Source organism: Drosophila navojoa, chromosome 5 (assembly GCF_054131105.1).
Source record: "Drosophila navojoa isolate 15081-1374.11 chromosome 5, UAZ_NAV_1.0, whole genome shotgun sequence".
Classification (NCBI taxonomy): Eukaryota; Metazoa; Arthropoda; class Insecta; order Diptera; family Drosophilidae; genus Drosophila; species Drosophila navojoa.
Window position 1 is genome coordinate 4,022,213 of NC_142893.1, and position 27,762 is coordinate 4,049,974.

Sequence of the window (27,762 nt, forward strand, 5' to 3'; positions counted from 1 at the left end):
TGTAAACTCTTAAGTCTATTTATGTAATAGAGACAGGTTTACTATTATCCGGAATGCTGTTTAAATCTTTTAGTTGTAGTAGCTATCATCGTATTTGGCAATCCTAGATGAAGATTACAGAGAGCCATTGAGGCTATTCCTTTCTTACACAAGTCTGATCAAAATATTTATGTTAATAATCAGTGAATTTAAAATTTATTTAGCATCGAACATTTCCACCTCACTCATGGCTTCAATTGCTGTTTCACTCCTAAACATTTAATAGATCTTATTTACACTAACAGAATCATCTCTAGTAACTAATCCGTATACCATTTGGTACGCTTGGGTTTCTTCACTTTGCCGTCTGTCACACCTCCGCCGCCTTCATTGCCACTGATCATGTTTTTGTATTTGTTGATAAGAGGTCGTAGCTCGTCCTTTTCCTTTTTCCGTCCTTGTTTGGGTCGATTGTTGGCCTTGCGTTCCGCCAAATGTGATTCGCGAATCTTTTTGTTCTTCTGTTTCCGTTTCTCGGTCTTCACGCGTTTCATATGCTCTTGCGCCTGCTCAATGATCTTTTTCTTTGAACGCATGCGAAGGGAGGTGCCCGGCTTGGCAGCAGTGCCCACATAGTCGCCCTCCACATCGCTGACCTTCTTCTGTTGTTGCTTCTGTTTGCCCTCTGCCTTGGCTGCTCGACTCGCCTCCAGTTTCTTGATGTGTTTCTGTAGTTTCGCCTTGTTATCGTCCTGTGGGCCCATGATCTTTGGAGTTGGCTTTATACCCTTCCGCTTGAGCGCCCGCTGCTCCTTTCGCTGTTCCAGCTTCGATTTGTATGTGGGATTATTTAGCTTGGACCGCTCCGTCCGTTTCTCCTTGATCTTGTGCACCGCTCGATCCTCAATGCTAAACGCTACAATGGGACGCTGCAAGATATGGACAAAGTTGAGTAACTCTCAGTGAGTGGAACAGAGATCTACTTACGTGTTGCGTGCCAAAGATTTTGGGATTGTTATTTAGCTTGCGCAGCGCAGCAAGAGCTTTCTGATGGGTGTCGAAGGATAAAAAGCCGAAGCCTTTGGATTTGCCATTTGGATGCTCTGGCGTAATCTTGTGGTCACGCATCACTCGGCATTCGTGTGGACGAAACCCCGTGTAGGTGAGAGCCATCTGCTTGAGCTTCTCGTTGTCATAGTTCAAGGGCAGATTGTGTATGGATAGGCGATTGCGTGAAACGAAGCTGGAATAGGAAAGTAATTAAATAATTTTCACAATTATATTGCGTTTTTAGAACTTACCGGTTCAAGTTCTTGAGCACCTGCGTTTTCACCTGCTCCAATTCGTGTCGCTTGGCCATGTCGGAGGCGGAAACTCCTTCGGCTGCCTTTGAATTGGCCATGATTAGACCCTCTCTGGCCAGATAGAGATTACGCGAATCCTTGGTCTCCTCCTTAGAGTTTTCGGCTTTTTTGGCTTTAATTTCATCACGACTTAGCGCTGGATGTGGATCCAGCACCTCATCCATTAACTTAAACTCGGTGCCAGCCTGCAGACAGAGATCGGCCGACTCCTTGGCCTTAAATTTGACAAAGGCTGTGCCTTTGGAATGGCCGGAAACTGCTTGCCGATTAATGATTGCATACTGCACTACTCCGAATTTACGGCACACTTTACGCAAATCCGCATCTTCGGCGTCAAAGGGCACGTTCTTGATGAAGACTGTGCAGCCTTCTTGTACATCATTGGAAATGATTTTCTCCCGCTTCACGTGTTCCAGTTTTGATTTCAAGTCCTTTTTGTCTTTCTTTTCATCTTCATCATCATCATCATTGCCTTCATCATCACTGCCATCATCATCATCAATGTCATCATCATCATCTTCATCATCATCATCATCATTATCACTGCCATCATCATTATCGGAATCTTCTTCGTCTTCGTTCTCACTCAGTTCCTCCTCTTCATCAGCTTTCTCTGGGACCTTTTTCTGCACGGTCTCAGTTCCATTTTCATTTTCATTCTCTTCCTTCACCTCCAGCTTGGGTTTCTTATCCTCGGGTTCATCTTTCTGGTGCTTGGCTGTATATTCATCCTTGCCAATGGCCCAATCCACGAAAATCTTACGTCCCAACAGTTCCTTTCCATTGGATTTCAGTATAGCCTTGGTTGCCTGATTGACGGTCTCATATTGCACAAATGCGCAGCCAACGAGTTTTCCGTCGCCACGTTTTAGGATGTGCACATCTTCCAAAGTGCCCCATTGCCCAAAATATTCGCGCAGCGTTTCGTCCGTTGATTTGTAACTGATGTTGCGCACAATGAGGCGAGCTCGCTTCTTTTGCCTGCGCTCCTTTTCTTCCTTTAAGCGTTGCGTGTTGAATGGGTTTCGTCGCTTCGCTGGCTTTTTTTCATTCACATTACCGTTGGACTCTGGTTCTGTATCTAGCAGAGGTTTCATTTTTTTGAGCTCCATTTTCCGCACATAAACATTCGCACCGCACGTGGAGTTCAAGCGTTAGCCTATCGGTGGTTGGATATATCGATAGCGACGATGCTGCCACTATCGCTAAATACCTGTTGCTTCAAGTGTGGCAGCTCCACGTATTTGTTTACGATTTGCAATAAGCAAAACAAATTTCAAAATTTATTTTTTATATTTTTTTATGAACACTTTTTTGTTAGACAATTAAACATTAGGTTTCTTTCTCCTTAAATAGCTCATGAAATTCTGATGGGGTCTTAAAGTAGTCAATTATTAACATCGATGAACGGTGGCCCAGCTTAAATATAATGTGACTCCAAGGATTTAGGACATTTTTAAACTCTTCTATTTGACCGCGTTGAAAATAATGCTTGACTGTGCCAACAGGCCATTGTGAGCCATAGACGGCAACATATCTGTAACAAGATTATGTAATTTATATAAAATAATAACTTATCTATTACTTACTTTTCGCCGCTCTTGTAAATCCTCAGTGGGTATTTGAATACGAAAATTCGTATGGCCATATTTATTAGCACAAACCCCACTGCAAAGAAATAAAAATCTGCTTCAGTCGACGCCAGCACTCCAACGTCAATTTTCTTCAGAGCACTCGAAAAGTTCATTGATGTGGTGGCCAGGTTGTAGCCGGCAACTAAGGTAATAAGGGAGACTGTAAGAGTCGAAACATTCTTTGCCCAGGCCACATATTTCTCCAAGGGTGCACGATAAATGAGCTGATAATTTGCCGGCAAATTATCACCCTTTAAGAGACTACGCTCCACATCTGCGGAGCTTGCGTTCCGCCACTTGCAGCGTAGTGCACTTGTGCTGAAATAAAAGATACATGATTTAATTATTTCTTTATTATTTAACAAAGTAAAGTCCCTACCAGATATTTCTCTTAGTAAGCACTGTTGTATTTAATCTTAAATTAATGCATTTAATGCTATTTCGCAAAAGTGCTGCACACATTTTGTTTGTTATGTTAGCTGCTTAAGTTTTTAGGAAAGTATGCTGATCAGACAAGCCGTGAGCCAAGAAGTCTATTTAAGAAATAGAAAATACGCATAAATTGTTTCATATACCCAAAAACTTAAATATTTTTTTATATTTACTAATTACTTAACATATATTAATTCATAGTCCATTGTGTATTCACCGTAGGACAGCTAGCTTAAGTTTTGTTTTCTTGTAAATTGTATGAGCTCGATACTCTGCTTAACAGATGTGAGTATTTTTGTGTGAGCGCAGTCGGCCGTGCGCTTACAGAAATCAGCTGAGCGTTTGGCGTTGCCACTTAGTCGGCTACACAACACAGCAACATATTTTGTTAAGGAGCTGATATTTTGTTAAAAAAGTGATTTTTACGCAATAGTTTTATACAGCACAATTCTGGAATATATAGCGTATTTCGTTGATGATATGGATTTAAAACGTTTGGCATGCAAAACGGGCTTGGGCGATGGCCCAGATGCCAAGCGCACATCAGCTGTAGATACAGATGAAGATCTTCTGCAGTTGGATCAGGAATCAGGTTTAGATAAGGAAACGAGCGATCCACAAACAGAATGCTTGCAACTAGAACCTACCAAGGAAACAGATTGTGATAGCTTAAAAGCTGATCACGAGAATCTGTCGCCCAGCAATCATGTGGCGCCATACACTGGCAACGGATGCGCCCCTTCATTAGAGTCATTTATGTTCCAACAGACCCCGGCTGGCAGCCAACTCTGCTCCTGGATGTCCAATACTGAATCCAAGACCTCGGCCAATGATGGGCAAACTTTATTTGAGTCGGACAAGGACTCCAAATCGAATACCCAGAGTAAGCAAAAGAGAAAAAGAAAAAAAAAAAAACATTTACATTATCATCTTTATGTCGGGGCGACTCCCAATTTTAGCTGCCAAATTAAATCGCAAGGCACTCACCAATTTACGTCGTCAGAATGCATTGCGTGCTCTTGAGTTGGAGCGCGAACTGGCCACAAAGACACCACAAGCCCCAACACTGCTTGTACGTTTTCCAGATCCAAAAATAAGCGTTGCTTCGGTCAGTGAATTCTCGGATAGCATTCGTGATGTGGTCTTTCCCACAAACGTCGCGCAGCGTTACTGTTTGGTCCACTTGAAGGCTGGCGCAAATGTCGAACGTACCATAGAGGAGCTAAAGCAGGTGCGCTTCGGTCATGGTCGCTTGCACGCCGAGCTGAAGACATTCACCGATGAGGAGCAGGCTGAATGCATTGATCCTTGCTCACTATATGTGAGCAATATACCATTCAATATGAATGCTGCCGACATTAAGGTGTTTGTGAACTCCATGCGCGTTGATATTGGCGTCATGAAACGCCAGAAGCGCGCACGTTATGCATTTGTACGCTATGCCAATGCCGAGTTGGCCATGGATGCTTTCAGGGATCTGGTGCGCCGCACTCTTAACAATCGCGTCTTGACCGTGCGCTATCGTCGCCTACGCAAACGCTTAACTCATCCAACAGCTGCCTCGATGTGCGCCATCTCAAATCTGACCATTGATACGATTGCCACCGACGATGATGGCGTTGAATGTCGCGTGATTTCCCCACCACCGGTGGAGTCGATTACCATTCTGGACAGCGATGACGAGGGTCACCATTGCGAATCGCACAGCGTTGTTAGCCTAAGCAGCAGCATTCCACACAAGAAGCGCGAGAGCAAGATGACCGCCCAGGAGAAGGAGATACAACGTCTCAAATTGCAGGTGGCCGAGCATGGGGCCATCATAAGGAGCTTACAGAAGAGGGAGGGCAGTCTTTGTAAGATTCAATTGTAAGCCAAAGGGATGATCATTAACTAATTGCCTGTTTCAATTCCTCTAGCCAATATCATAGCCAAAATTGAGCCACAATCTGATATGACCACAGACAAATATTCTATAATGCAGCGTTCAATGTCGCCGTGTTCTAGCTACGATATCAAAATGGAAAATGATTATTTAGGTATTGCTCAGAGTACGACCGAGCCGGAGCAGGATTTCTTGCTAGATGCCATACCGAGCTCGCCCTATCGTGGCACAACCTGCCCAATCGATGGCATGGAGGATCCCATCAAATGTAAACCAATCAATTTTGATTAAGATATTAAGTCACTCGTTATGCTCATCCCTATCCTTACTTAGCATCCGATTGTTTTGGCTGGTTGATTTCAGGTCTCGGACGCCGCAAGAGCACAAAATCTAGTGCGCAGCAGCAGCAACAGCTAAACAACAGTAATACTCAGAACAGCAACAACAACAGCAACAACAGCAATGAGAACAAAAACAAGAAAACTCCAAAAGTTGCCAATTTGGAGGTGCTTCATGCGCAAGTCGAAGCCGATTTGGATACATAGATAGGATAGGATTTATGTAAAATCTACCAAATTGTAGCACCTCAAAATTATTTGCGTATAGGACTTTATAATTTTCTATTTCATCATCAGCTTCATACATATTCCTTATATGTAAATATGTCTGCTTTCTGTGTACCCCAGTAGTATTAGTATTAGTAGTCGTCGTCGTCCCAGTAGTTAGTGAAGAATTAGGGGTTTGTAGTGTTTTAACATTCATATTTATTTGTATTATTTTTTTGTTTTTCGATCACTTTTGCAAAACGTACAATTCTATGAAATTGTAACACACAATATAAGTAAATTTAATAATAATAATATTTCGGTTTTAAATGTTAAACCCGAACAAATATCGCTTAGATTTTTCTTACAAACGAAACACTTACACTTATACATACATATACTATATAATGTTTTTATAGTTCTTCATTATTATTTTGATTCACATACGATCTTAAGTGATTTATTTTCTATAAAATTTAATTGTTACCTCAAAAAAATTTCGAAAAAATCGAAAATCTCTTTCAGTTTGAAACTGTAACAATTCGAATTTTAACTAAAATAAGTTGCTTGATCGTTAAGAATTTTGTTTTTTTTTTTTTTTTTTTTTTTTTTGTTTTTTTTCATATGGCTCGCTATAGTTAATATCGCAAATTGTCATCTTTAAGTTACATAATATACTCGTTGTATGGTAGTCTATATATATATTTATATAGATTTATGATATGATCCTGATCTCCTGTTTTGCTCTTTTTTGGAATGTTAACTATTTAAGAATTAATTTAAGTTACATTTAATGCTGATTTATATTAATTTTTCTCTTTCATTTTGTATTTACAAAACAACGATTTTAAGGCACCTGTTTTACATGATATTCATATATACTTACTTACATATATATGCATCTATATGTAGCTCATTTCTTGTAATTTGAATTGACAAATCTTAATTTTTTTTGGTAGCCCGCAAAAAACTGTATTTGCAAAATTTTGAAAACGACTAAGAACCAAATATTTTATATAATATCTTCGGATAGTTTTATGTAATATTCCCCACTAGGCTCAAATCGATTTTAGCTAATTATAAATTTGGATAGGCAGCAGAGCAGGAAGGTGCTGAACAGCACGCTGGCAGCAGAATTGCTTGTTAGCTGAAGGGACTTCGCACCGGAACCGGTGCGTTCCGCCATTTCCGGTTCGAAGGGTTCGTCATTGGACTGGTTATCACCGACAGCTGTTGTTTTCGAAAGCAAATGAAAATAAGTTCAAATTAGTGCATATTCACAAAAACATTTCAAAGAGTTCTCATTATTATCTATTTAGGAACTAGGCATTTATAACTAAGCTAATTCCATTAGAGTGCACAACTTTTGGACAAAACTTTTTAAAGATTATTGGGTGTAAGATTTTAAAAATAAATTTTAACTATTTGTATATTAATTGCCAAAAATGATCAAGACTTATACTAAGCTAACTTAAGAAAAATAAAAAATAAATCAAATAATTTACGTAATTAATGCAACATACTCTTCCACTCTGTGCGCAAATGTCTTAAAATGTTGAATTCGTAAGCGAATTCCTGGCGTTTTTCTGGGCGTTTTGCAATGGCGGCGGCTGCTTTTAGTTCTGGGCGTGGCATTTGTTTGTGTGATAGTTTTTATTGTTTTAAATACTTTGTTTTTGTTTCTCTTATTTTTTTTTTTTTTAGACAGAGATCAGTCAAGCAAGCATATTTATATGGACGTAATACAACTTAAGGCACGCTTTTATATATATTTATATATATGTACAAATATATATATTTATGATAATACAGTTATGTAGTTGTTGTTGAAAACGAAACTCTGAAGGAACTGGAACAAGTGCGCGCGTTCTTTAAAAGTATCGATTCGTTAGGCTCCACATCCAGCCGGGGAGCAGACCCATGCCCGGGCTAAAACCCGTATTTGTGTTTGGAATCTGGGGTACTGCATGATCGCAGTACGTTTTGGATGAAATTGATAAATTGGATCGCACGCCCAACCGTAATGAAATGAGCAAATGCATATGAAATAAAGAAAAATTTATAAAAAACAAATAGAAGAAATAATCGCATAAATTACAATTTGAGCAATTCAATTTGTGTGCGTCTTAGCGGGCGTGCGTGCGCAAGCGTACGTGTTGTCTGTGACGTAACTACAATAAATCTACATATGTACATACGATATTGTTCTACGTATAATTCCGTATGCGATTGCGACTGCGTTTGCGATACTTTGTTTAGCAAGCGATAGCGATGGCGATAACTAATAATCAGTTCGATCAACTAGCATAGAGTTACAAGTACTAAGAGTGAATACACAAATAGCTACAATTAATAAAGCTTAATTACACGCGTTGATAGAAGCATACACACACACACACACACAGGCAGACAGAGTGAGTTATTGGGATGCGGGGCTGGGTATCAATTAATTGCTATCATACACAATTACGAGTGGGAGCATGGTTACATAGAAGGAGGGAGGGAAGCAACAAGCAGAAGTTGGCGGCTTGTTAAGCCTAGCGCGCATTAAATGTTTTTATGTACATTCGATGTTCTCTTCCTTCTTGCTGGCTGATTGTAATTGTGTGAGCGTGTGTGTGTGTGTGAAAGCAAAAGCAACAAGTGCATCAGTCATTGGCTTCGTATGCCTTCAACTATGCGTGCATTACATTGTTTTTGCTTTTGCTGTGTTCTTCTCTCGTTGTATACATGTGTGAGTGGAGCTGGAAGTAAAAGCAACAAGTAGCAGCGCAGCAGCAGCAGCCGGTGACTCGGCTTCAGCCTTTCACTGTGCATGCACTAGTTTATTTTTACTTTTGCAATGTTCTCGCTCTCTTTCTTATTGTTTCTGATATGTGTGTGTGTGTTGGAGCACAGAAACATCAGCACCATCAGCTGATGCCATGGCAAGCATATGCGCTCATTACTTTGTTTTTGCTTTTGCTCTACTCATGTTGTGTAATTGGATTTGTGTGCGTGTGTGGGTGAGTAGCTAGCAGAAAGAAGGAAACAATCGACGGCAGTCGTACCAGCAGCAGCCGGCGAATTGGTAAGCTTTGTATTTGTTTTTGCTTTTGCTTTCGCTATGTCTTTGTTCTTTTGCTTCTCATTGTCTGATTGGGTGTGTGTGGGTGTGTGTGTGCTTTGGCGTTCGTTGTTATTGCTGTTATTTTCGTTTTATTAGTTTTTTGCTTTTCAGTTGTGTTGTATTGCAGTTGTTGTTGCTGCTGTTGTTCTTGTTGCTGTTGTATTTGTTGTTAATTGTTCTGTTTCGTTTTTATCCGCGTCTCTTAAAGCCTGCAAGAAATATACATACATACATATGTATGTACATGTAGACATGTACGTACAAATGGATGACATACAGTTGAAGTTCACAGCTCGATTTATGTAAATTGAACGGGTTATGGGCAGCAGGCACGTGCATGCATGTGTTAAGTATTCAAATTGGCCGACCGACTGTCAGCAATCGTGCAATCTGGGTCAAAACATAACGGGAGTGGACCACATACATACATTAGGTGGATAACATGTGAGCAAATGAGTGTTTAAGTGGGAGTGTGAGTGTGCGTGTGTGTGTGGTTGTGGGACTCATGCTTGTCTTGTGGATTTAGTATTATTGATAAAACATGCAATTAAAAAGATTTGTGTGAGCTCAGGAGAAGAGCGATCCAAAACAAACAAAAGGAAGCCTTTAGCCAATTGAATTTTGTGCCACAGGTGTCCAAAAATGGATTTCGAATTCGATTTCGAATCGAACATTGTACGCATAAAGTGTTGAAGAATGCCATAATAACTACAGGGTATACATACATCGACATTTTTAGTTGGATTGGGTCACTTATGTAACTAATATTAATATTACCATAGTACTACAGCAAAGAGAATAATAGATACTTAGTGGGTGGGTGTGTAAGGGGTGTACGTACTTAGATTTGCAAAAACTACACTTTGTGTGGGTTTACTACATAGTAGATAAATAGTTGAGAGGGGTTTCATTGTGGTGTTTGACAAATAGTGTTGTAAGAGTGTGCATAGTGTTGTAAAGTGTTGTATAGTTGTAGATTAGATATCTTAGTAACTTTTTAATGCAGTCCTTTATAGTTAGGTTAGCTTATTAGTAAAGCGCATGCAAAGTTTCGGGTGCATGTGGATTCTTAATATTTAGGTAGATTGATTGTAAAGGTTTATTGCCTGGTACCGCCCCAAATGGGAAGCGGGGGTGAAGTTAGTGAGACCGACTGACCAGTAGTTTGTTTTATTGGTTTTCTTATTTGTTTTCTCTTTTCTTTTTGTACACTGTAAGCAAGATGGGATTATAATATTTCATTTTCGATTTTAGACCTCAGTATAATTTTAAAATTTTCTTGGTTGATTTCTTGATTTATTTATATATATTTTTTTTACATGGTATGCTAAATTGAGTTGGTTAGGAAGCTATAAATTAAGATTAGAATAGTTTTTAAGAGGGAGACCAAGCCGTTTAAATAGATACACATGTTAGAAAATATTTTACGAAACGTTAAAAACAAAAATAATAATTTAAAAAAAATATATATTCCTTGAACCAAAAATAAAAAAAAATAAAATCAATTAAAAAAATAAAAAAATAATAAATATAATAAAAATCTTGGAATTAGTAGCATTAACCAAACAAAAGTTTGTTATGAATACAAAAGCTTGGTTAAAAGTAGTTGGGAAAAACTTGATTAGGATTAGTGATAACGACAGAAACCGTTATAGAAGTGAGTGATGGTTAGGAGGTGTACGAGTGTACAAGGTGTTGAAAGGAAAGTGTAGCCTAAAGCTGATTCAGTTTCGAGTACACTGAAACAAACTAAAGTAAAACACCACAAAATAGAAAAAAATCATAAATCATATTTACAACAAAATGATATAGTATACAAGATCTACAAGTACTAGGAGAAGAAATTGGACATACACAATTCGAGAATTAGTTTTCAATATAAAATAATAATGTATTTTGTTCTTTCTTTTTTTTAAGGATTTCTCTTTTTTTTTCATAGTTATTTGTTGTTCAATGACAAACACATTGACTTCAATTATAGAATTGACTACAGTAGGAGTACGGTACATACATACATATATAAACTTAATTAAACATACCATATTTGTATATAAAATTCATTTATCTCTATCTCTCCATATCATTCGAGAGACTTGCAAGAATTTCTTTACTTTGTTACGTTAAGGAGTTTTAAACATTTCTTGGCTGGTAAAAAGTAACAACTCATATCATGTTTATGAGATCTTTTTGACTTATGTTTCGATAATTCTATATATTGTTATTTATGTTTTTTTTTGTTTTTTGTTTACAGTTTCAATTACTATGGAATTAATTGCTTGGTTTCAAACAAAACTACCGCTGAGTCGATCCCACTCACCTGCGTCCAGGTCACTACTATCACCATTACCATCATTGGCATTCAGCTGTGATCGCTGCTCAGACTCAGCAACATCTTCAACAATATTACCTGTCGATGAGGGCGTATTCTTGCAGCCGAACCACCAGTGCGCCGTGGGCCTTGGGAAAGGCGGCGTTGCCGTATCCACCTGTTCCGGAGAAATCGGTAAGTTTGCATTATTCAGAATTACTTTTGCAAGTTTTTAGCTAAACTTTTAGATTACGTTAAGAAACTCTTAGATTTCTATTAGATCATATTCTATAGGCAGTTAGATCATATTCTTAGTGCAGTTCAACTTACCGCGAAGCGTGCGTCGTGGAAGCGATAGTACTTGTCGCCCTTGAAGAAGTACGTGTAGCCATTTGTGTATTTGAGCGCCGCATCCAGATTGTTTGGCACGCCCTCCCAGTTGGAGATGGGCTTGGGGTAGCTGGCCTTAACGGGCGGTCGCTTAGCCGGATCGAATCGCCAGAACTTGCTGCCCTTGAAGAAGTAGATCTTGCCGTTGCCGCCCCAGACCATAGCCGCATCCAGGTGATCCGGAATGCCAGTGAAGCCTTCGCTAATCTCCTTGGGATATGCGCCATCCATTTGGCTGCCCTGGTAGCGCCAGTACTGAGTACCCTTGAAGAAGTAGGTCTTGCCATTCTTGTACGTAAAGGCTGCATCGATGTTGCCGGGCAGTCCGGGCCAGCCCTTCGATATGAGTTGTGGGTAGCCCTCCTCCACGGAGTCCGTCGTCAGCTTGTAGTACTTGTCGCCCTTGAAGGCGAAGGTCTCGCCATGCGCCGAGTTGAACACGGTGTCGATCTTGGAGTCCTTGCAAATGGAGTCGTCCAGCGGCACCTTCGGTGGCGTATACGAGGGTCGGTGTGTGCTAGGCGGGTAGGCGTTGGTGGGCGTGTACTGATTGGTTTTGCGTCCGTAGAGCGATTGTATAGCCGCCTTGTCGTCCTCATCCAGCTTGAAGACAGGCTCAAAGCCGCGATAGAAGGGCGCCATCAGAGCTGAGCTCTGATCCGAATGCGACAGTCCCAAGGAGTGGCCGAATTCGTGAGCAGCTACCTGGAAGAGATTGGTGCCACGTGGCGAGCCTATGGTCCAGAGTTCCGCATCATCAAAATGAGCATCGCCGCCAAAGACGGGGAAGAAGGCGTGAGCCAAAGTGCCGCCTTGTCCATCGAAGGCATCGCCATCACCATGCTCGCTCTCAACGAATCTGTAGAGGAGAGGGAGAGAAAGAGAGAGACAATGAGAGATGAGCAATTTCTGCTTCCTCGGCGTTTCTCCCACACTTACTTAATCTCAATATGCACGGGTCCCGATGTCTTCCTGGTGAAAGTTAGATCGGTGTCCTCGCTCCAGACGGCAAAGGCGCGCGCGATTTCGGCATCGACATCGTTGCGCTTCAAGCGCTTGGGATACTTGGAGATCTTGTAGGTGAGATTCTTCACCCGCCAGCGACTGCCCTGTAGAGCATAACGCTTTGCCCGACTATCTCCAGTGCCCACGCGATCTCTGACACCGCAACGTGGCAATGACATCAGCTTTAGAGTCTCCTCGTCCAGTTCGCCGGTGATATTCAAGCCGGCAAAGCTCTGGAACTCCTCGATGGCGCTGACCCATGTGTGCTTATCCTGCAGTCCGCTGCTGGCCGGATTACGCGCTGAGGCGGGCAGATAGCCAAACTGTGAGAGATACATCTGAAAAAAAGGAACAGGGAAGACGGACTATGAGATTCAAGAATTTCACTCAGTTTACTCAGTTGGGACAGCTGCTAAGTCTATGTCCAGTCAAGATCAATGTCTTGTGCCCGTTGCCAGCAAGGTGGCCCCTGATTTATGGCTATCAGATAAGGCACGTTTTGCCTGCCTTGTAATTGTCCTGCGAAGAGTCTTGGTTAACTGCCCGAGGAACTCATTCGTCATTCGTCACATTTCTTACGCGTATGCAGAAAAGAGAAGAAGAAGAAGAAGAAGAAGAAAACAATCCACAACAAAAAACTATCTGACTTGCATAATTTATGACCCAGCACTTTGGCATGGCAATGTTTTATAATATTCTACAAGAGACGAACACCCCTAGACCCCTGCCCCCCACCCCCCACCACCCACCGGCTGCCCCGTTACCCACCAGTGGGATGGGCCAGACTTGGCGTATGCTCAAATACTTAGAGCGAATCACAGTTACGTGACTTTAATTATGCGATTCGAGGTGTGAAAAAAATATCACGGAGTTGAGACGAGACGAGACGAGGTGAGGTGAGCTGAGGTGAGGTGAGCTGAGACGACTTTTGAGTCAAGTCAAGTTAAGGAAGTGTTTTTCTTCTCTCTTGATTCGATGGCAATTCAGTTAATTGTAAGTCGAATTAAATTGTAACGCAACTCTTTATAGAGCTTGCTAATTGTGATTAGCATTGAATAGCAGCATAGCGAAAACACTCTCCAATAGGAAGTCTATAAACAAGGCGAGGTTAAAGATGCGCCTAACGGACAATTAGCAGAAAAAACTAACTAACTAACTAACTAATTAGTTGCATTAACTGCAGCAATTACTTGTATACACACATACAGATATATGCATATAGATATATTGGATTTATTTATATATGGAATTAGTATTTCAGTAGACTTTTTGAAAGTCTGCTTAAGTACACGATAAGTGGCATTTGGCATGTGAAACATGTGCCGTAAGACGCATGTGTCGCACATTTTTAATGGGTCGCAGCAGTACATACATACATACATACATATATATGCTGATACACTGTGCCATATAAATCCAAAAATCAAAATTATATATACATGTATATATTTACTCAGAAACGGCGCTTGCATAATGGCAAACAAACCTCTCAGCTGACTGTCGAGTTGATTATTTTATTTTATATATTTTTATAGAACTTTTTATGATATTTGCCGAGGAAGTAAAACTTTTTCGGCTCAAAGGCATAAATATGCGTACAACGTTGCCTCAGGCACAAGTATTTAATAAACTGGGTGGTGCTGTGGTTAATTTTTTTTGTCGTGTGGTAACAACCAACGTACAGCTGTGCGTAAGAGTAAGAGAGAGGGACGGGAGAGGGCGTACCGGGCCTTAGACTCGCCTCTAAAGGTAAATGAACTCGCTTTTGTTTTGCTTTTCCTGTAAACATGACTCTTGACAAGCGGCAATCAATCTGTGCACGAAAAAAAATCGAGAATATATATACATATATATAGAGCCTGGCGTAACTGCAGAATCAGAATCGGTTGGAGAATTGAGTTCATAAAGCGCGATACGTACGAATCATTTGCAACATTTCGTTCCGCTTTGCTGTCAAAATTATTACAAAATCAAATTAATCTGTCTCTCGCTCGCTGTCTCCCTCTCTTTCTCGCTCTTTGGCTTGCATTTCCTATATGGCTGGTATTTATTATCATTGTTTTGAGTGTTCCTCTTCTTATATGACTTTTGTTTCATATACTGCTTTGTATTGCTCCAAATTGATGCGGCATAATATTTGTCTTTGCTGTCATTTACGGAGATTTGCAAACTGATTTGAATTTACAATCTCTCTCTTTCTCTTACTCTCTCTCTCTCTCTCTCGATCTACTTCTGTTTCTTTGTATATATCTTTAGGATTACAATTCTATAATCTGACTCATTCCAGATCTTCTCAGATCCTTCTCTCTCTCTCTCTCTCTCTCTCTCTCTCTCTCTTCCTCTCTCCCTGTTCCCCACTCTATATACTTTACTTAATTACACCTTTTCCTTCGCATGTTTCGCGACATTCCCAATTGAATATTTATAATCTCAATGCTCTCCATCGATCACCCTTACTTATTCTCTATCTGTCTCGCTCGCTCTATCACCATTAATATTTGTGGTATATATTTCCTATATAGCTGTTATTTATTACCATTGTTATGCATATTTTGTATTTTATTGTTTCTCATATTATTCGAAATTAATTCGCTGCCTTTCGTAAAGTTTTTTTTAATTTACACTCTGTTATTATTCTGTTAACGTCACGCTGTTAACGTCACATTAACATAAATGGCATAAAATGATTTGATTAAATGGGTTTAAGGAACTATTTTGGGCAAACTGTTTCGCCGTATGAATGAACTTTAGTAGCCTTGATAATGCACTCTAGATTCGTATTGAAAAGTCTATTTCAGTTTCGTTTCGTTTTACGCCTAGTCTTGAGGGCTTTTCCATTGCTTGTCGAGTGACTGATGACAATGTTTATTTTGGAACTTTTGGGCAGTTCCCCATAGATTAAGTTATTGCTCAAGTTCAAACAAAGCCAGAGACAGTGCCAATGGCCAAAGGAACTAGACCTTGTCTGATTGTGGGCTGGGCTTGCCTTTCAGCTGAGCAAATTCCAGTGTTCGATACTCGCTATTCGAGCTATGCATTATTATGCAATTAACATAATTGCATTGATGCGCTGCAGCAGGGGCAGCTCTCTCGTCGTGGGAAAAACATGAAAGCCCGAAAGCCGCGCATAAAATTCCAATTGAATTCTGAATTAATTGTTTTTATTACTGGAACCGGCTTTTGGCCCTGATCGCATATGTTTCATGCAAAAGCAAAGTTACTGTGGCAACTGTCACTAACTAAATCGACGGCAACTGGCGATGAGTTGGCCCAGTCACCAGATAACAAAGGTGTGTTTGCCCAGCTCCGATAAGATACGTTTGAGTCGCTCGAAGACAACAACTGGGAGTCGTACTGCCTTTAGAACTGTATTGTGTATTGTGCGTTCTTAACGAGCTCTTATCATTCGACAGCTCGTGATTCATTTACCTATGGCTGACGAACCATTCCAAATCATCGAAACGTAGTGAAACGAATGAAGTGCGTCACAAGAAATTGATGTGCCCACATTCTCGAGGATTTCGAAACGGAAGTGTGGAACGGAAATGGCTCTATAAAGCGTACACATGACATATTTCTCATAGAAACACAAAGTAATCTATATAGATATAGAAAGCTATATATATATAGCTGAGAATTGATATGGAAACTTGTATCACTAGCAAAAGTGATACCTATCTTAATGGCTGTGTCAGGCTATTGATAAGTAATTAGAACCGATGTAGTGCATGCCATTGTTATCGATTTTTATTAAACTTGATAAAGTTGCTGAAGCAATTATATATTAATTTATTAAACAAATCTGTATAAAGACACAGATTGCATTTGTAGTTACCACTGTTATCGATTAACCATATCGATTAATCAAATTAGTTTTTATTGTAGAGTCGTTTACTTTAAACTTACTCATGCAATTATAAATGAAGATATTAAAGCCAACTTTCATGTCATTTGAAATGAATATCGACTACAATTGTTATCGATAAACAATAAGCTATCAATATATATTCGTATGCAATTAACAAACAAGATCTGTCAGTGACTACTTTATATAAAATCTGCAATTCATATGAATAAAAATTTGTCACTGCAATCGATATCGATTATTAAGTTCATCACTTATCGCGGCGAACAATCGAAATGCATTTCGTACATGACAATGCAAACAGCGCACACAAATTATACGAAATTATAATGCAAACAATTTGGCTCGAGTTCACGTATCAGCGCACGTCGAAATTGCACTTCAATTTATGTTTAGAGAGAGAGAGAGAGAGAGAGAGAGAGAGAGAGAGAGATAGATATATAAGCAGAGAAAGACATTGACACAAATTGACAGTAACAGAAAAACAAAAAAACATATATAATAACAAATGTGCTGCTGCTGCACAATATGCAAATGGAAATGTCAACAGCTGGAAAGGAGCTAGAGCTAAGAATTGCACTCAAAGCAGACGCTTGAAATGAACATGGCTTAGGCTGCACTTGCCATTTGTCTACTGGCTGACCTCTTTGCCTAGTTTAGCCGGCTCACTAGCTCACTGGCCACGCCCAATGCGCCCCACGCACACACAGTGCGACTGCAGTTGAACTTGTGGCTGGGTGGCCGAGCAAGGGAAATGGCTAAAGGGCTTTTGCAAATTTTCAAAGCCAGCCCGAGCTGAAAAATCAAATAGCAAAACTTGAAGTGAACTAGAAGCAGTGTGCACAAAAACTTTTCCGAGTCACTGTACAGCTGCTTGGCTTTAAAGTGCTGCCCGGAATGAATCTCTGATTGCGGCACATGCAATATCTTACGGCTTTGATTGAGTGCTTGAACTGCTTGCGAATTATAAGCTTTAGTGTCTGGCCGAGTCACGGAAACATCTCTTCAGCTATGCCATGCAATGCAATGCAATGCAATGCCTTTGAGTCATTGACCCTAGGGCGAAAATTATAGTAAATAGCCAGAGTAAACGCCTCGTTGGCGTGTTTTGACCCTGCTAGCTCTATATATACATATGTATGTATGTATAGTATATATATATTTCCGTTCAAACAAGCACAGGACATGCATAAATTATAAGCCAAGCAGCGAGCGTACGTTACATTTTCCTTTTCCCCTACACTCGCTCTCTCTCTCTCTTACTCCCTCTCTCTCAGTGTCTGTCTGTCTCTTTCCCTTTGGCTACATTTTACTTGACCGGAAATTGATGAGAAAATTTTATTTGCCTCAGTTAAAGTAGGGTGGCTAGGTGAGTGTATGTGTGTGTAGCTCTGGGTCTGTATGCGTGTCTAGGTCTAGGTACATTGGGGTGCGTTTAAACTTTTCCATTTCAGAATTTGGGTCAAGCCAAGTAAGCGCTGGGGTCAATGACTGCCGACCGATGAAAATGCTGGCCAACAAAGTGTCTTAAAGCCTAGACCTAATTTTAATGCAACGCACTGGGAAACTGAAAGCAGGCAACACACACAACACATTAAGCAAAATCTGCACAACTTGACCAACTTGTTTTGGCCAAGTCTCTAGCTTCGGTTACATCACGTGTAAAAGTGAAGCCGAATCGAAGCATGTGGACTGCCTCTTAAACAGGAGATGGAAAAACTGGGCCAAATGAGCCGCTAAAAAGGTGCCACAACGTTGCGCAATAGAGAAAGAGCAAAGAGGAAAGAGAGAGAGAGAGAGGGAGATGAGATGAAAAACCGCTTGGCTAATAACTTTGTCAGCTGCTAATTCCCATAACTTCCATTTGACATTTAAGTCCGCCCCCGCTGAGCTCTTCTGTTGTTGTTGTTGTTGTTGCTGATGTTTTTTGCCCTCGGTTAATTCGTCGGGGGCGATAAATAAGCGCCTGATCTCAAGATAAACCAAGTGTTTTATGCAAAACTTCTAGCAAACAAACTTGGACATGGGCTAGAAAAAAGCGAGAGAGCAAAAAGTGCAAAAAGGAAACGTTTTTTCTAGCCGTGCTTCCAGCTTTTGCTCAGGTGCCGGTGCCCTATAAATAGTGCACTATGAGGTTGATTGGCATGAAGATGAATGTGTGAGTCTCTCGAGTAATACTCTAAATGCTGGTAGCCTATTCAAAGAGCTCAAAGAGTATATCAATATATATAGAACGTGCATGGGCTAACAGGCTGGAGTTAACAGAGGACCACCCTATGCAAAATGACTCTAAATATACCCTATATAGACTCCACACTTTCTGGCCAAGTCGTAGTCTTGCTCTATTCTAAACATATCCTAGGCATAGTTTATAGTCTTGCCCGCTCTAAAGTTAGCCTCGGCTAGAGGGTATTTCCTAGTAAAACACTTTGAGCACAAAAGGTTTTTTTTAACTAGTTTTTTCTCCTCTGACCTTCGATGCGGCTTTATAAGGATGTTCCACACACACACACACACATAGACACACACATAGACACAGGCACACTTTCGCAAACATAAATATCATTTGTTTGCGCTGTTAACATTTGCTTTTTGCATACGCCTTTCGCAAAATGGCAAGGTTATCCTGTTTAGCTTTTTTTTTTCGAGTGCTAGCTGTTTACCTGTTAAGCTTTTTCTAGCCATAAACACCGGGCATCCTTTGTGTTAACACCTGGCGAAGGTCGTCGCACACGCAACGTGACTTTTAGCTCTCAGTTTGCGTTTTCACTTTTTTTTATACTTTTTGTTCCCAACTGCCCAAATCAATCAAAAACATTTCTATTTATTTCTTGACTTTTTCACAGTCATGATGTGTTTTTTGATACCCCATTGGGAGTGGGTAAGATGGGTATGGTGTTTTTATTACGATTTATGAATAGAAGGTATAGATGTGTGCATATTATACCTATTTGCCTCTCTCTTCCTTGGCTATTTTCGTTTTATCTATCGACTTGACTTTTTTGTCTATCCCTCAGTAATAATGTCTATGTGTGAATATCCAAGCTTGAGCTAAGGCCAAACACTTGAGAGATTAGGTATATGGCTCCACTTCATTGCAAGTTAGTTGATGGATAATCGATTAAAATCGATAACAATCATTGTATACTCTATTTTTAAAAACCTAGATCTCTAGACTAGCTATAATTAACTCAGCCAGAGCTCATTTAAGTGAATAGTTTTGCTGCAATTTTCAACTATTTCTGCGATAAGTTTTTCAGGATATCAGCTAGTCGACTAATGGGCCTTAACCAGTTTTTTTCGCTGTGCTAAAGTTATTATTGATTGGCTTGGACGTCTGTTTTTGTATGTTTTCTCGCTGCTGCTGCGTGACGCACGCGAAAATTTTGCGACTATAGAATTTTCTTTTTGACTAAACAACTTTCACCCGGGCTTATTAAATTTTTGAAGGAAGCAAGCAGTTGTGCCTAACAACTGTAATTAGGCAACAGAAAATACGTCATCATTGAAGTAAATTCCCAATTTTTACTTTCAACAGCGAAGAAAGACTTTAGCTTCTGCTGCAGCCTGAGCCCGCTCAATTAGGCCAGCCAGACTGGGCGAAGCAGCCAGAGTGAAACAGTTCCAATTGAGCTGCAATTAACCTTTGACAGCCGACAGTTGATTATGTATACGCAGCGTGTGACGCGAGTCGCTTTCAATATTAATTGCGGCTGGGCTACGCGTTTAATCACATTGAACTGCACTCGCTCGACTAATGACTCATGGCTATGCACTTCTAGTGGCTCAAATGATGTCAATTTGGCTAGTTGTTGTACTGATTTGTATCGCTGTAACCCTAATGCAACACGCCAAGCGACAGGTGACAATAGACAATAAATAAAACGAGCCGGCAGAGCAGACAGCAGACAGCAGACAGCAGAGAGCAGACACTAAGTGAGTCAGACAATTTATAGCAGACATTAGGCCGAATGCTAACTCATTTATTTGAAAGATTCGATGGAATAATAGTAAAAGTAAAGTGCTGCGCAGTCTTCAGTCAATGTGCAGGAATCACAATTGAGAATCGCAAAGAGCGGCGCAGAATAGAACAAAACGCCGTTGACATTGAAGTGAGACAAACATGGAACGCACAATGTTGACGTATGTGTGTACTATGAACATCATTATAAGCACAATGCTCATCATGAGCATGACGATGATCAGCGTTTAAGCGACTTCGTTTTGGGCGACTGGCCAGCTAAATGGCCATGCAGGCAGGCAACGCGCTCAACATATCAATTAGTCAAATCAAATTGGAGACAAAGACGAGTTTTTGCTTATTTCATTTGAGTTTCTGCTTCTTCTTTTTGTTTTATTTGTATTTGTATTTGTATTTTGTTCTAAGCAGCGCGTGCGATTGATCGATAGCAGCGTAATATCGATACTTGGAAGCGAAACGTATCATGCGTTACATTTCACTCGCTATAAAAGGCCAAACAGGAACTGAACTGTGTATGTCTAACTATCAGTCTGTCTCTCTCCCTCTCTCTCTCTCTCAGCATGATGCAGCAGAATTCACACTCTTTGGTGTGTGCTTGTGCTACCTGTTTAAAAGGTGTGGCGACTGCTATGATTGCACCTGCTACGTTCTGTTCTTTTAATAATTTATGCAGATTGCAATCGTGCAACAGGAGAAAACACTTTGTGCCGCCAAAACGTGACAGCCTTGTCAACATGGAATCATGAGAAAGATAAACGACGCAACTTCAACTGAGAATCGATAAGTGTGAAGTGAGAAGCGATTGGCAGGGAGGGGGTGAGAGAAAATAGAACTGCGAATTGAGAGCTGAGAATAGAGAAATTGAGATATGAGCAACAGAGACTGAAAATTGCACATCTATGATTAAGAAATGAGAATCCTGAAACTGAGAAACGAGAAAACAAAATGAGAAAAGAGTCTTAAAGTGGAGAAGTGAGGAGAATTGAGAACTCAACTCAAGTCTTAGCTCTCAGTCAATAAACTAAAGCCTAGAACTTTTTAACCTATTGATCATTGGTAGCACGTCACGTGCCTACAGCTATGTAAGCAATTTGTTTAGCCTTAACAATGCGCTTAAATCTTCGTGACAAGTTTTGACATTAGGCTGCTAATCAGCGCAGTCGGCTTTGTACGAATGACATGCACAAGCTGCAGCTAAACAGGCAAATTAGCAAGCGGAAATGTGTATTAGGTCTAAAGGCAGATAACTTACAGCTATGGATAAACAACTTGAGCAGGGAGCAAAAGAGAAAGAGAGAGAGAGAGAGAGAGAGAGAGAGAGAGAGAGAGAGAGAGAGATGATATATATTGTAGAAAGAGAAGATTAAATGAGAATAGAGTTCTACTCATTTTAAGTTTTCAATGAATTTTTCAGCTCTCTATCATCACTTGCAGCTCAAGAGTTTTCCAACTCAATTATATTTTATTTTTATTAGAAATAAGCATGCAATGTCAGCAAAAATAAAGGGAAAATGTAAACAAATATCATGTGATGTTGCAATGTCATGAACAAAATCTTAATCGACTCGCAATTAATGCATGCGATGCACATGAAATGGAAAATGGGACTGTGTATTGGCATGGGCCGCTCAACAGGCTGTTGACAGTTTGTTGGCTGGGCTGAAAGGCCAACCGAAAGGCTAAGGTCGGAAAACTATAAGCGATATATGGCGATTAATGCGATAGCGGCGATATCTGCGATAGGCGATGAATGCATTGCGTGCCTATGTGACTCGAATAATTATTTGACATGCACTGGCAATTGCATGTGTGTGCACTCAACTGAATATATATAAAGAGCTACGTTATGTATGTATATATACATATGTATATCTTATCATATAGGAACAACCACATCATTGACACTGACAATCGAAATTCAGCGAGCACAAACAAAAAAGGTTTTGTGCAAGTTTTGTCAAGCAAATCGGAAGTAAAGGTGGGAAATCTAAACATTCATATGTAATATATGTATATAGAAATATATATAATATAATGACAGTGGAGAGAAGTTAGCTAATAAATAGCTCAATGGGCTAATATGCTTCAGCTTCAACTGAATGTAGGAGACAACAATGAACAGAAATTCAGAAACTCTACTAATTATTATTATTAACAGAGATCTATACTGTTATGACATTTTATGTTAAATATTTCCTACTGTTAAGAGCCTTTTACTGTTAACTTTAAGTGAATTCACTTTGAGACATTGTTTATACAATATATAAGCTAGGGCATATTTTCTTTTCAAACTAGAAGCCTTTGAGCTGCTATATCTTCAGGGCATTTCCAAGTCGTGCACGCCCCCCGGACAAAATGTGACTTGCTGCAGCTTCTTTTAATTGCTGCACGATTAAACGAGTTTACATTTCTGAATTGCCTTTAATGACTTTATAGCAAAAAACAAACTGTATATATACATATGTATCTCTTCGCCTCTGCTCTCTAATTTAGTAAATTATACAGTTGCAATTATTTGATTAACATTGCATGGAAAATTTAATATTCAATTGCGATTGACAACAGAAACTGAAACTGAAACTAAACTGCATTTACAATTGCTGGCACTTATGAGTGCTTCCATTTATTCTGGAATTTATTGTTATTTTATTGCTTTCGGGTCGTACATGTGCAAGAAATTTGTTTAGCACGGCAATCAGTTGTTTGTGTCTGCGCCTCGATTCGGTATCTTTACCTAATTAAAGATTACATTTAATTGTTTTGTTAGGGACGCCTTTGGAGCTTTGTTGTATCTGAGTCGAAAATCAAGGCTACAGACTTTACCTTGAGATTGCATTTAATGCAGATTTACAGCGGCCTAAGCACATAATCTATTAATTCTCTTCAATCTTGGTAGCTTCTTCCACTAGATTATGTCACTTCTCGATTCTTCTTGCACTTCTTTGCATTTCTTTCCTTAGCTTAACTTTGCCCTTAAGTTGAACTTCCAGCTGCCCCAAGCTTCGATAAATCGCTCTAGTCAAGCCTTTGCTCTAGCTTAATACTTCTCATCTATGTTAAGTCCATGTTAAATGACTTTTTATGCAGTTGAAGCTTAAAACTCCTCACAAACTAGTTTATTCTCCATTATGCCTCGCCTCTTTCTTCTTGTTTCCTCTGCTCTTTGACAATGCTGCATATTCACTTACCTCAGCTTGTGTTGTTGTTGAAACAGGCGCCATCTGTGCTGCCCCCAGAATGGACAGGATTGTGCCTAGGACTATGAACACGGATGCGTAGCTTTGGCAGGTGTTGGACATGTTGTGGCTGTTTGTTACTGTTGTTGTTGTTATTGTTGTTGTTGCAATTGTAGTTGTGTAATTGTTGTTTGTTGCGCACTTTGAACTTCAAGTCGTGACTGAAGTTTTTTCTTTATTCAAAACGAAAAAAAACGTAGCAACTGCGCACTGGAAAGACAATAAAGTAGACAAACCACAATTAGAATTCGAAATAGAATTGCAAAAAAGGTCAATTAATATTTTCAGTCGGGTAAAAAGTATAATCAAGAAAAGGGCCAAGTGCAAAAGGGCAAACGGAAGCAGCCAGCTCAAACTTAGCTGGCTAAGTGCCTGTTTGGCCAACAGGTTGGCTCTGGCAGCAGTCAACGGGGTCTGCATGGCGTATACTTAATTTCGGACTGGAACCAGCTAGCGGAAGTGTGGCAAAAGTTATGGCACATGCCCGTATGTGTGTGTGTGTGTGTGTGTGTGTGTGGCATATGACGTGTCAGCACTTGCTTCGTCTTCTTCTTCTTCCACTTCTGCCTCTTTACAGCTGTTATTTACAGCCGCAGTCATGTGGCTCGTCTGTCTGTCAGCCAGTCTGACACATTAAAACTTAATTTTAGACCACGTCCAAATTACAGTTACTAAATTTAGATTTCATGTGCAAATATATGTTATTACACCGCCGCCTAGTCGTATTTGCTCCATGTTATATGATATGTGTCTAAAAATAGCATCACTTCTATTGCAAATTATGTTCATATGACTATGAAGCTCCTATTTGTCAGATTGTGTTGACAGAGCAACGCATCTGCACTTTATAGACCCGTTTAGATAGTTGCCTGAAAACACCGTCTTAGTTTTATTAGACATCTTAACTGTAACACTTGGCAACTGGCGAATGCAACGGGAAATGCAGTTATTACAGAGCGTTATTTTTACACGAGCTGCAGTTAGTCTAACTGTCTGTCTCTAAGCTCTTTGAACTAGTTCAAAATTGAGTACACTGCAACAAAAATAATGGTATTAATAATAATAAAAAAAAAAATTATATTTCTTTACTTTTGCTTTAAAAACACTTTTTGAAATTATCCTAAAAATGTATTATTATTATTTTTGTTTTTAAAGAAAAAATTTATTGTCCCCCTTATATATTTCGGTATTTTTTTCTACCATTTCTGAGCTTAATACTATTTTTAATTATCATGTAAACTTTCGGAATACATTATTATATTTATTTAACTTTTAAAAAAATTTTTTAATATTAAATTTATTATTATTATTTTTTTTTTTTTAATTAATTAATTTTTTTTTATTATTATATGTATTGTAATATTTTTGTTCCTCATCTCGAACTTTGTTATTTGTAAAATTATTTCTTAGCATCCCAGACCTGAGATTAGGTCTGTAAATTGTTGACAAAGAAAGCTTTCCTGGCACTTTCCTCTCCAGAATTCATTAGCTTGCTTTACAAATGATATCAATAAATTAGATTAGGGTAAGCATCTATTTACGTGTCTGACACTTGCTAAAGCCCTAAATATACATATATGTACATATATGTATCTTTACTTTGTCGCTCTTAATTTCGCGCAGTGCACGCTGTGACATCAGCAGAGCTGTGCGATAAGCGATATCAAGTATACGACAAGTGGAGCGCTGTTTTTTTTCCTTCTTTTCTTTTTTAACGCCAAGAGCCAAAAGCCAAAAGCAAATGCCGGCACAAACAACAACTCTAACAAAGACACACAATTATATATATAAATATGCATTAGTACATATTTAGTTTCGGGCGTGTCAGGCACCTACAGGTGGGAGGAAGAAGAAGAAGGCGAAGCAGCAGAGAGTAGCATAAGGGACAATATTTGCTATGTGATACGCAAAAGTCTGCATTTATTTTCGTGCTGAGCCGTTCGCAGTGTTTTGTATTGACTAATCAGCCAACGGGGGATTTCTGTGTGGACATGGGCATTATCATTTCACCGAGTAGGCCCATTCAGATAAACATACATATATGTGTACACTATATAAATATACAAATATGAGAAGTGAATTTGGAGCAATTAGGCGTGTGTGGGGCGGGTTGAAGGTCGTTATTCATTTGGGTTTAAGGTTAAAAGCTGTCAATTTGGTACGCTTCGGTTCTACTCTCTTGCGCTTCACTAAACAAGCACATATGAATGTATCCACACACACACACATAGATATATCTATATATATATAGTTATGGGTAGAGTCATAGTCGCTATAACGATGAATACTTTTCGCATTGTTGTTTAATCAATAGCGACGCGCACATTGAAGTTTATTTTTTGAAGAGTTTTACTCTTTTTTTTTTTTGGTTTTTGCCAAAAACAAACTGGATTACGTATACGTAATGTGGGTCATTAGGCGCTGTTACAACCAGAAAATTTAGTTTATGTGCTAAATATGAACAAGCATCGTTGGATAAATGAAAGCAAAAGAGTTCAAGTTTAAAAAAATGAAAAAAAAATTATTTTAAATAAAACTAAGTTGGGATGTGAAAAAAAATTTAAACGAATTAATTAAATTTTTTTTTAATTTTTGTCTATCATCTCAAATATTTACAAGTCAAATTACGTATACGTGATCAAGTTCAGATTACGCATTTATAAATTTCTATTATTCTATTGCTATTAGAAATTTCAGCGATATGCTAATATTTAACTAAGGCTCCTCCATTTCGAAGCCAAAGCAATGTGAATCACGAACATAATGTTTATTTGATATGCTAATTATTGGGAGATATTTTCTTCTACTTTTTCGTTGCTGTTGTTGTTTTATTATTTTGCGGCAGTCAAATTTAGCAGGTGGAATGTTTGCCAACAGGTTTAGCAAGTGTATAAGATACACTGCACAAAAAAAAAAAAAAAGAAATTGTTAAATCAAGCAAGTAAAAAGAATTAATAGAGCAACCAAAATTCTAAAATTTACAGCTGTTTGTGAGAAAATTTTTTTGTCATGTTTTTGTTAGTCATGTTTTTTTTTCTCAGTGCATTGATGACGCTTGTTAGACTTTGTTGTTTTAGTATTGGTAGATGTGGTACGTATTGCACAATTGGTTGATTGTGTGTGCGTGTGTGTGAGTTGTTGCCTTATCAACAGTTCTTTTTCTTTTACCAACTTTACCAAAAACCTGTTAAAAGTGCTTAAGTATTGATAAGATATGCTGCCAAGGGCTGTGCATTACCAAATAAATATTTATGTGTAATGAATGACCAACTCGATCAATAAATATTACATTTTTGGCTTAGAACTTGACCTTAGAGAGATAAGGGATAGACGTAAGCACTTAAGTGCAGTTACAAATCTATGTTAAGTCGGCGATTAAGTTAAGCCCAATTCAAGTTCATTTCTCCCTCGGACTGTTTTTAGATAAGAATGGGGATGCTGCGATGCTTACATGGAAGTGTTGTCTCTCTAGATCAATGAACTGCAATTGTTGCTGTTGCTGTTGTTGTTGTTCTCGCCTTTGTTGCTCTGTTTGTTTGTTGAGAAAGTGACAATTAATTAATTAGCTCGTTGCATAAATCAACTGCACGCATTTGTCTGTGTGGGCGTTTTTTATTGGCGTTGACAGATTTTCTTCCCCTCTTTCTTTCTTTTCTCTCTATTCTTGCTTGCTTTATAATTTCAACTTGTGCACAGGATTGGTATTTAGTTGTACATGCATTTTTTGATGCAACTGTAACGACACTTGTTCACTTTGCAAACGCTACAACTGTTAAAATTTCAAATTGCAATATCGAAATTTTGTTTTTATTTTTGTTAATAATGTTAAGTTTTCTTTTATATATTTTTGTTTAATATATTCGAATTTCGTGTTTCGCCGCCAAACACAATCGCACAGAGCAGCGCGCAAATTTCAACTGATCCAACGGCGCATCACGAAGTGCGAGCAGCAGTCGAAAGCTTTTCGCAGTTGCGCATAAGTTACGATAAAAAGCTTTTGCACGCACACGCAATGCGCTTAGCAGCGACGC

The 27,762-nt window shown here is 39.2% G+C and overlaps 4 protein-coding genes and 1 long non-coding RNA gene across 12 annotated transcripts in view; 2 read left to right on the forward strand and 3 right to left on the reverse strand.

Moving 5' to 3' along the window:
- Window positions 1-166: 166 nt before the first annotated feature.
- On the reverse strand, window positions 167-2,455 carry LOC108654323 (RNA-binding protein 28). The gene is made up of 3 exons (XM_018105537.3): window positions 1,281-2,455; window positions 967-1,222; window positions 167-908 (listed from the first exon to the last, which is right to left on the reverse strand). Exons 1-3 carry the CDS (start codon window positions 2,453-2,455, stop codon window positions 300-302), a joined length of 2,040 nt encoding a protein of 679 aa, XP_017961026.1. The 3' UTR covers window positions 167-299.
- Window positions 2,456-2,650: 195 nt separating this feature from the next.
- On the reverse strand, window positions 2,651-3,455 carry LOC108654330 (uncharacterized). Its single transcript, XM_018105552.3, has 3 exons — window positions 3,357-3,455; window positions 2,933-3,295; window positions 2,651-2,880 (listed from the first exon to the last, which is right to left on the reverse strand). The coding sequence occupies exons 1-3, from the start codon at window positions 3,437-3,439 to the stop codon at window positions 2,676-2,678; spliced, it is 651 nt and encodes a 216-aa protein (XP_017961041.1). The 5' UTR covers window positions 3,440-3,455; the 3' UTR covers window positions 2,651-2,675.
- Window positions 3,456-3,889: 434 nt separating this feature from the next.
- Pof (RNA binding domain-containing protein painting of fourth) lies at window positions 3,890-6,183 on the forward strand. Of its 2 annotated transcripts, none has more exons than XM_018105543.3 (4): window positions 3,890-4,292; window positions 4,369-5,262; window positions 5,326-5,559; window positions 5,625-6,183. In XM_018105543.3, the coding sequence occupies exons 1-4, from the start codon at window positions 3,890-3,892 to the stop codon at window positions 5,834-5,836; spliced, it is 1,743 nt and encodes a 580-aa protein (XP_017961032.1). In that variant the 3' UTR covers window positions 5,837-6,183. The 2 variants fall into 2 exon arrangements, with proteins under 2 accessions (XP_017961032.1, XP_017961034.1); XM_018105545.3 differs by having other exon boundaries at window positions 5,655-6,183.
- A 682-nt stretch (window positions 6,184-6,865) lies between these two features.
- Mmp1 (Matrix metalloproteinase 1) lies at window positions 6,866-27,634 on the reverse strand. 7 transcript variants are annotated; one of them, XR_016197057.1, is made up of 8 exons: window positions 27,183-27,634; window positions 23,684-23,941; window positions 12,583-12,986; window positions 11,584-12,502; window positions 11,263-11,431; window positions 7,935-9,154; window positions 7,360-7,799; window positions 6,866-7,066 (listed from the first exon to the last, which is right to left on the reverse strand). XR_016197057.1 is itself a non-coding variant. In XM_018105540.3 (6 exons), the coding sequence occupies exons 2-6, from the start codon at window positions 23,792-23,794 to the stop codon at window positions 6,906-6,908; spliced, it is 1,674 nt and encodes a 557-aa protein (XP_017961029.1). In that variant the 5' UTR covers window positions 23,795-23,941; window positions 27,183-27,634; the 3' UTR covers window positions 6,866-6,905. The 7 variants fall into 7 exon arrangements, 2 of the variants coding, with proteins under 2 accessions (XP_017961029.1, XP_017961027.1); XR_016197058.1 differs by lacking the exon at window positions 7,935-9,154 and having other exon boundaries at window positions 11,353-11,431; XR_016197055.1 differs by lacking the exon at window positions 7,935-9,154.
- The window catches only part of LOC108654335 (uncharacterized), a 30,413-nt gene continuing 10,759 nt past the window's right edge, over window positions 8,109-27,762 (forward strand). Inside the window, exons 1-2 of the long non-coding RNA XR_016197063.1 lie at window positions 8,109-8,250; window positions 11,197-11,448. This is a non-coding gene — a long non-coding RNA (uncharacterized LOC108654335). The remainder of the gene's footprint in view (window positions 8,251-11,196; window positions 11,449-27,762) is intronic.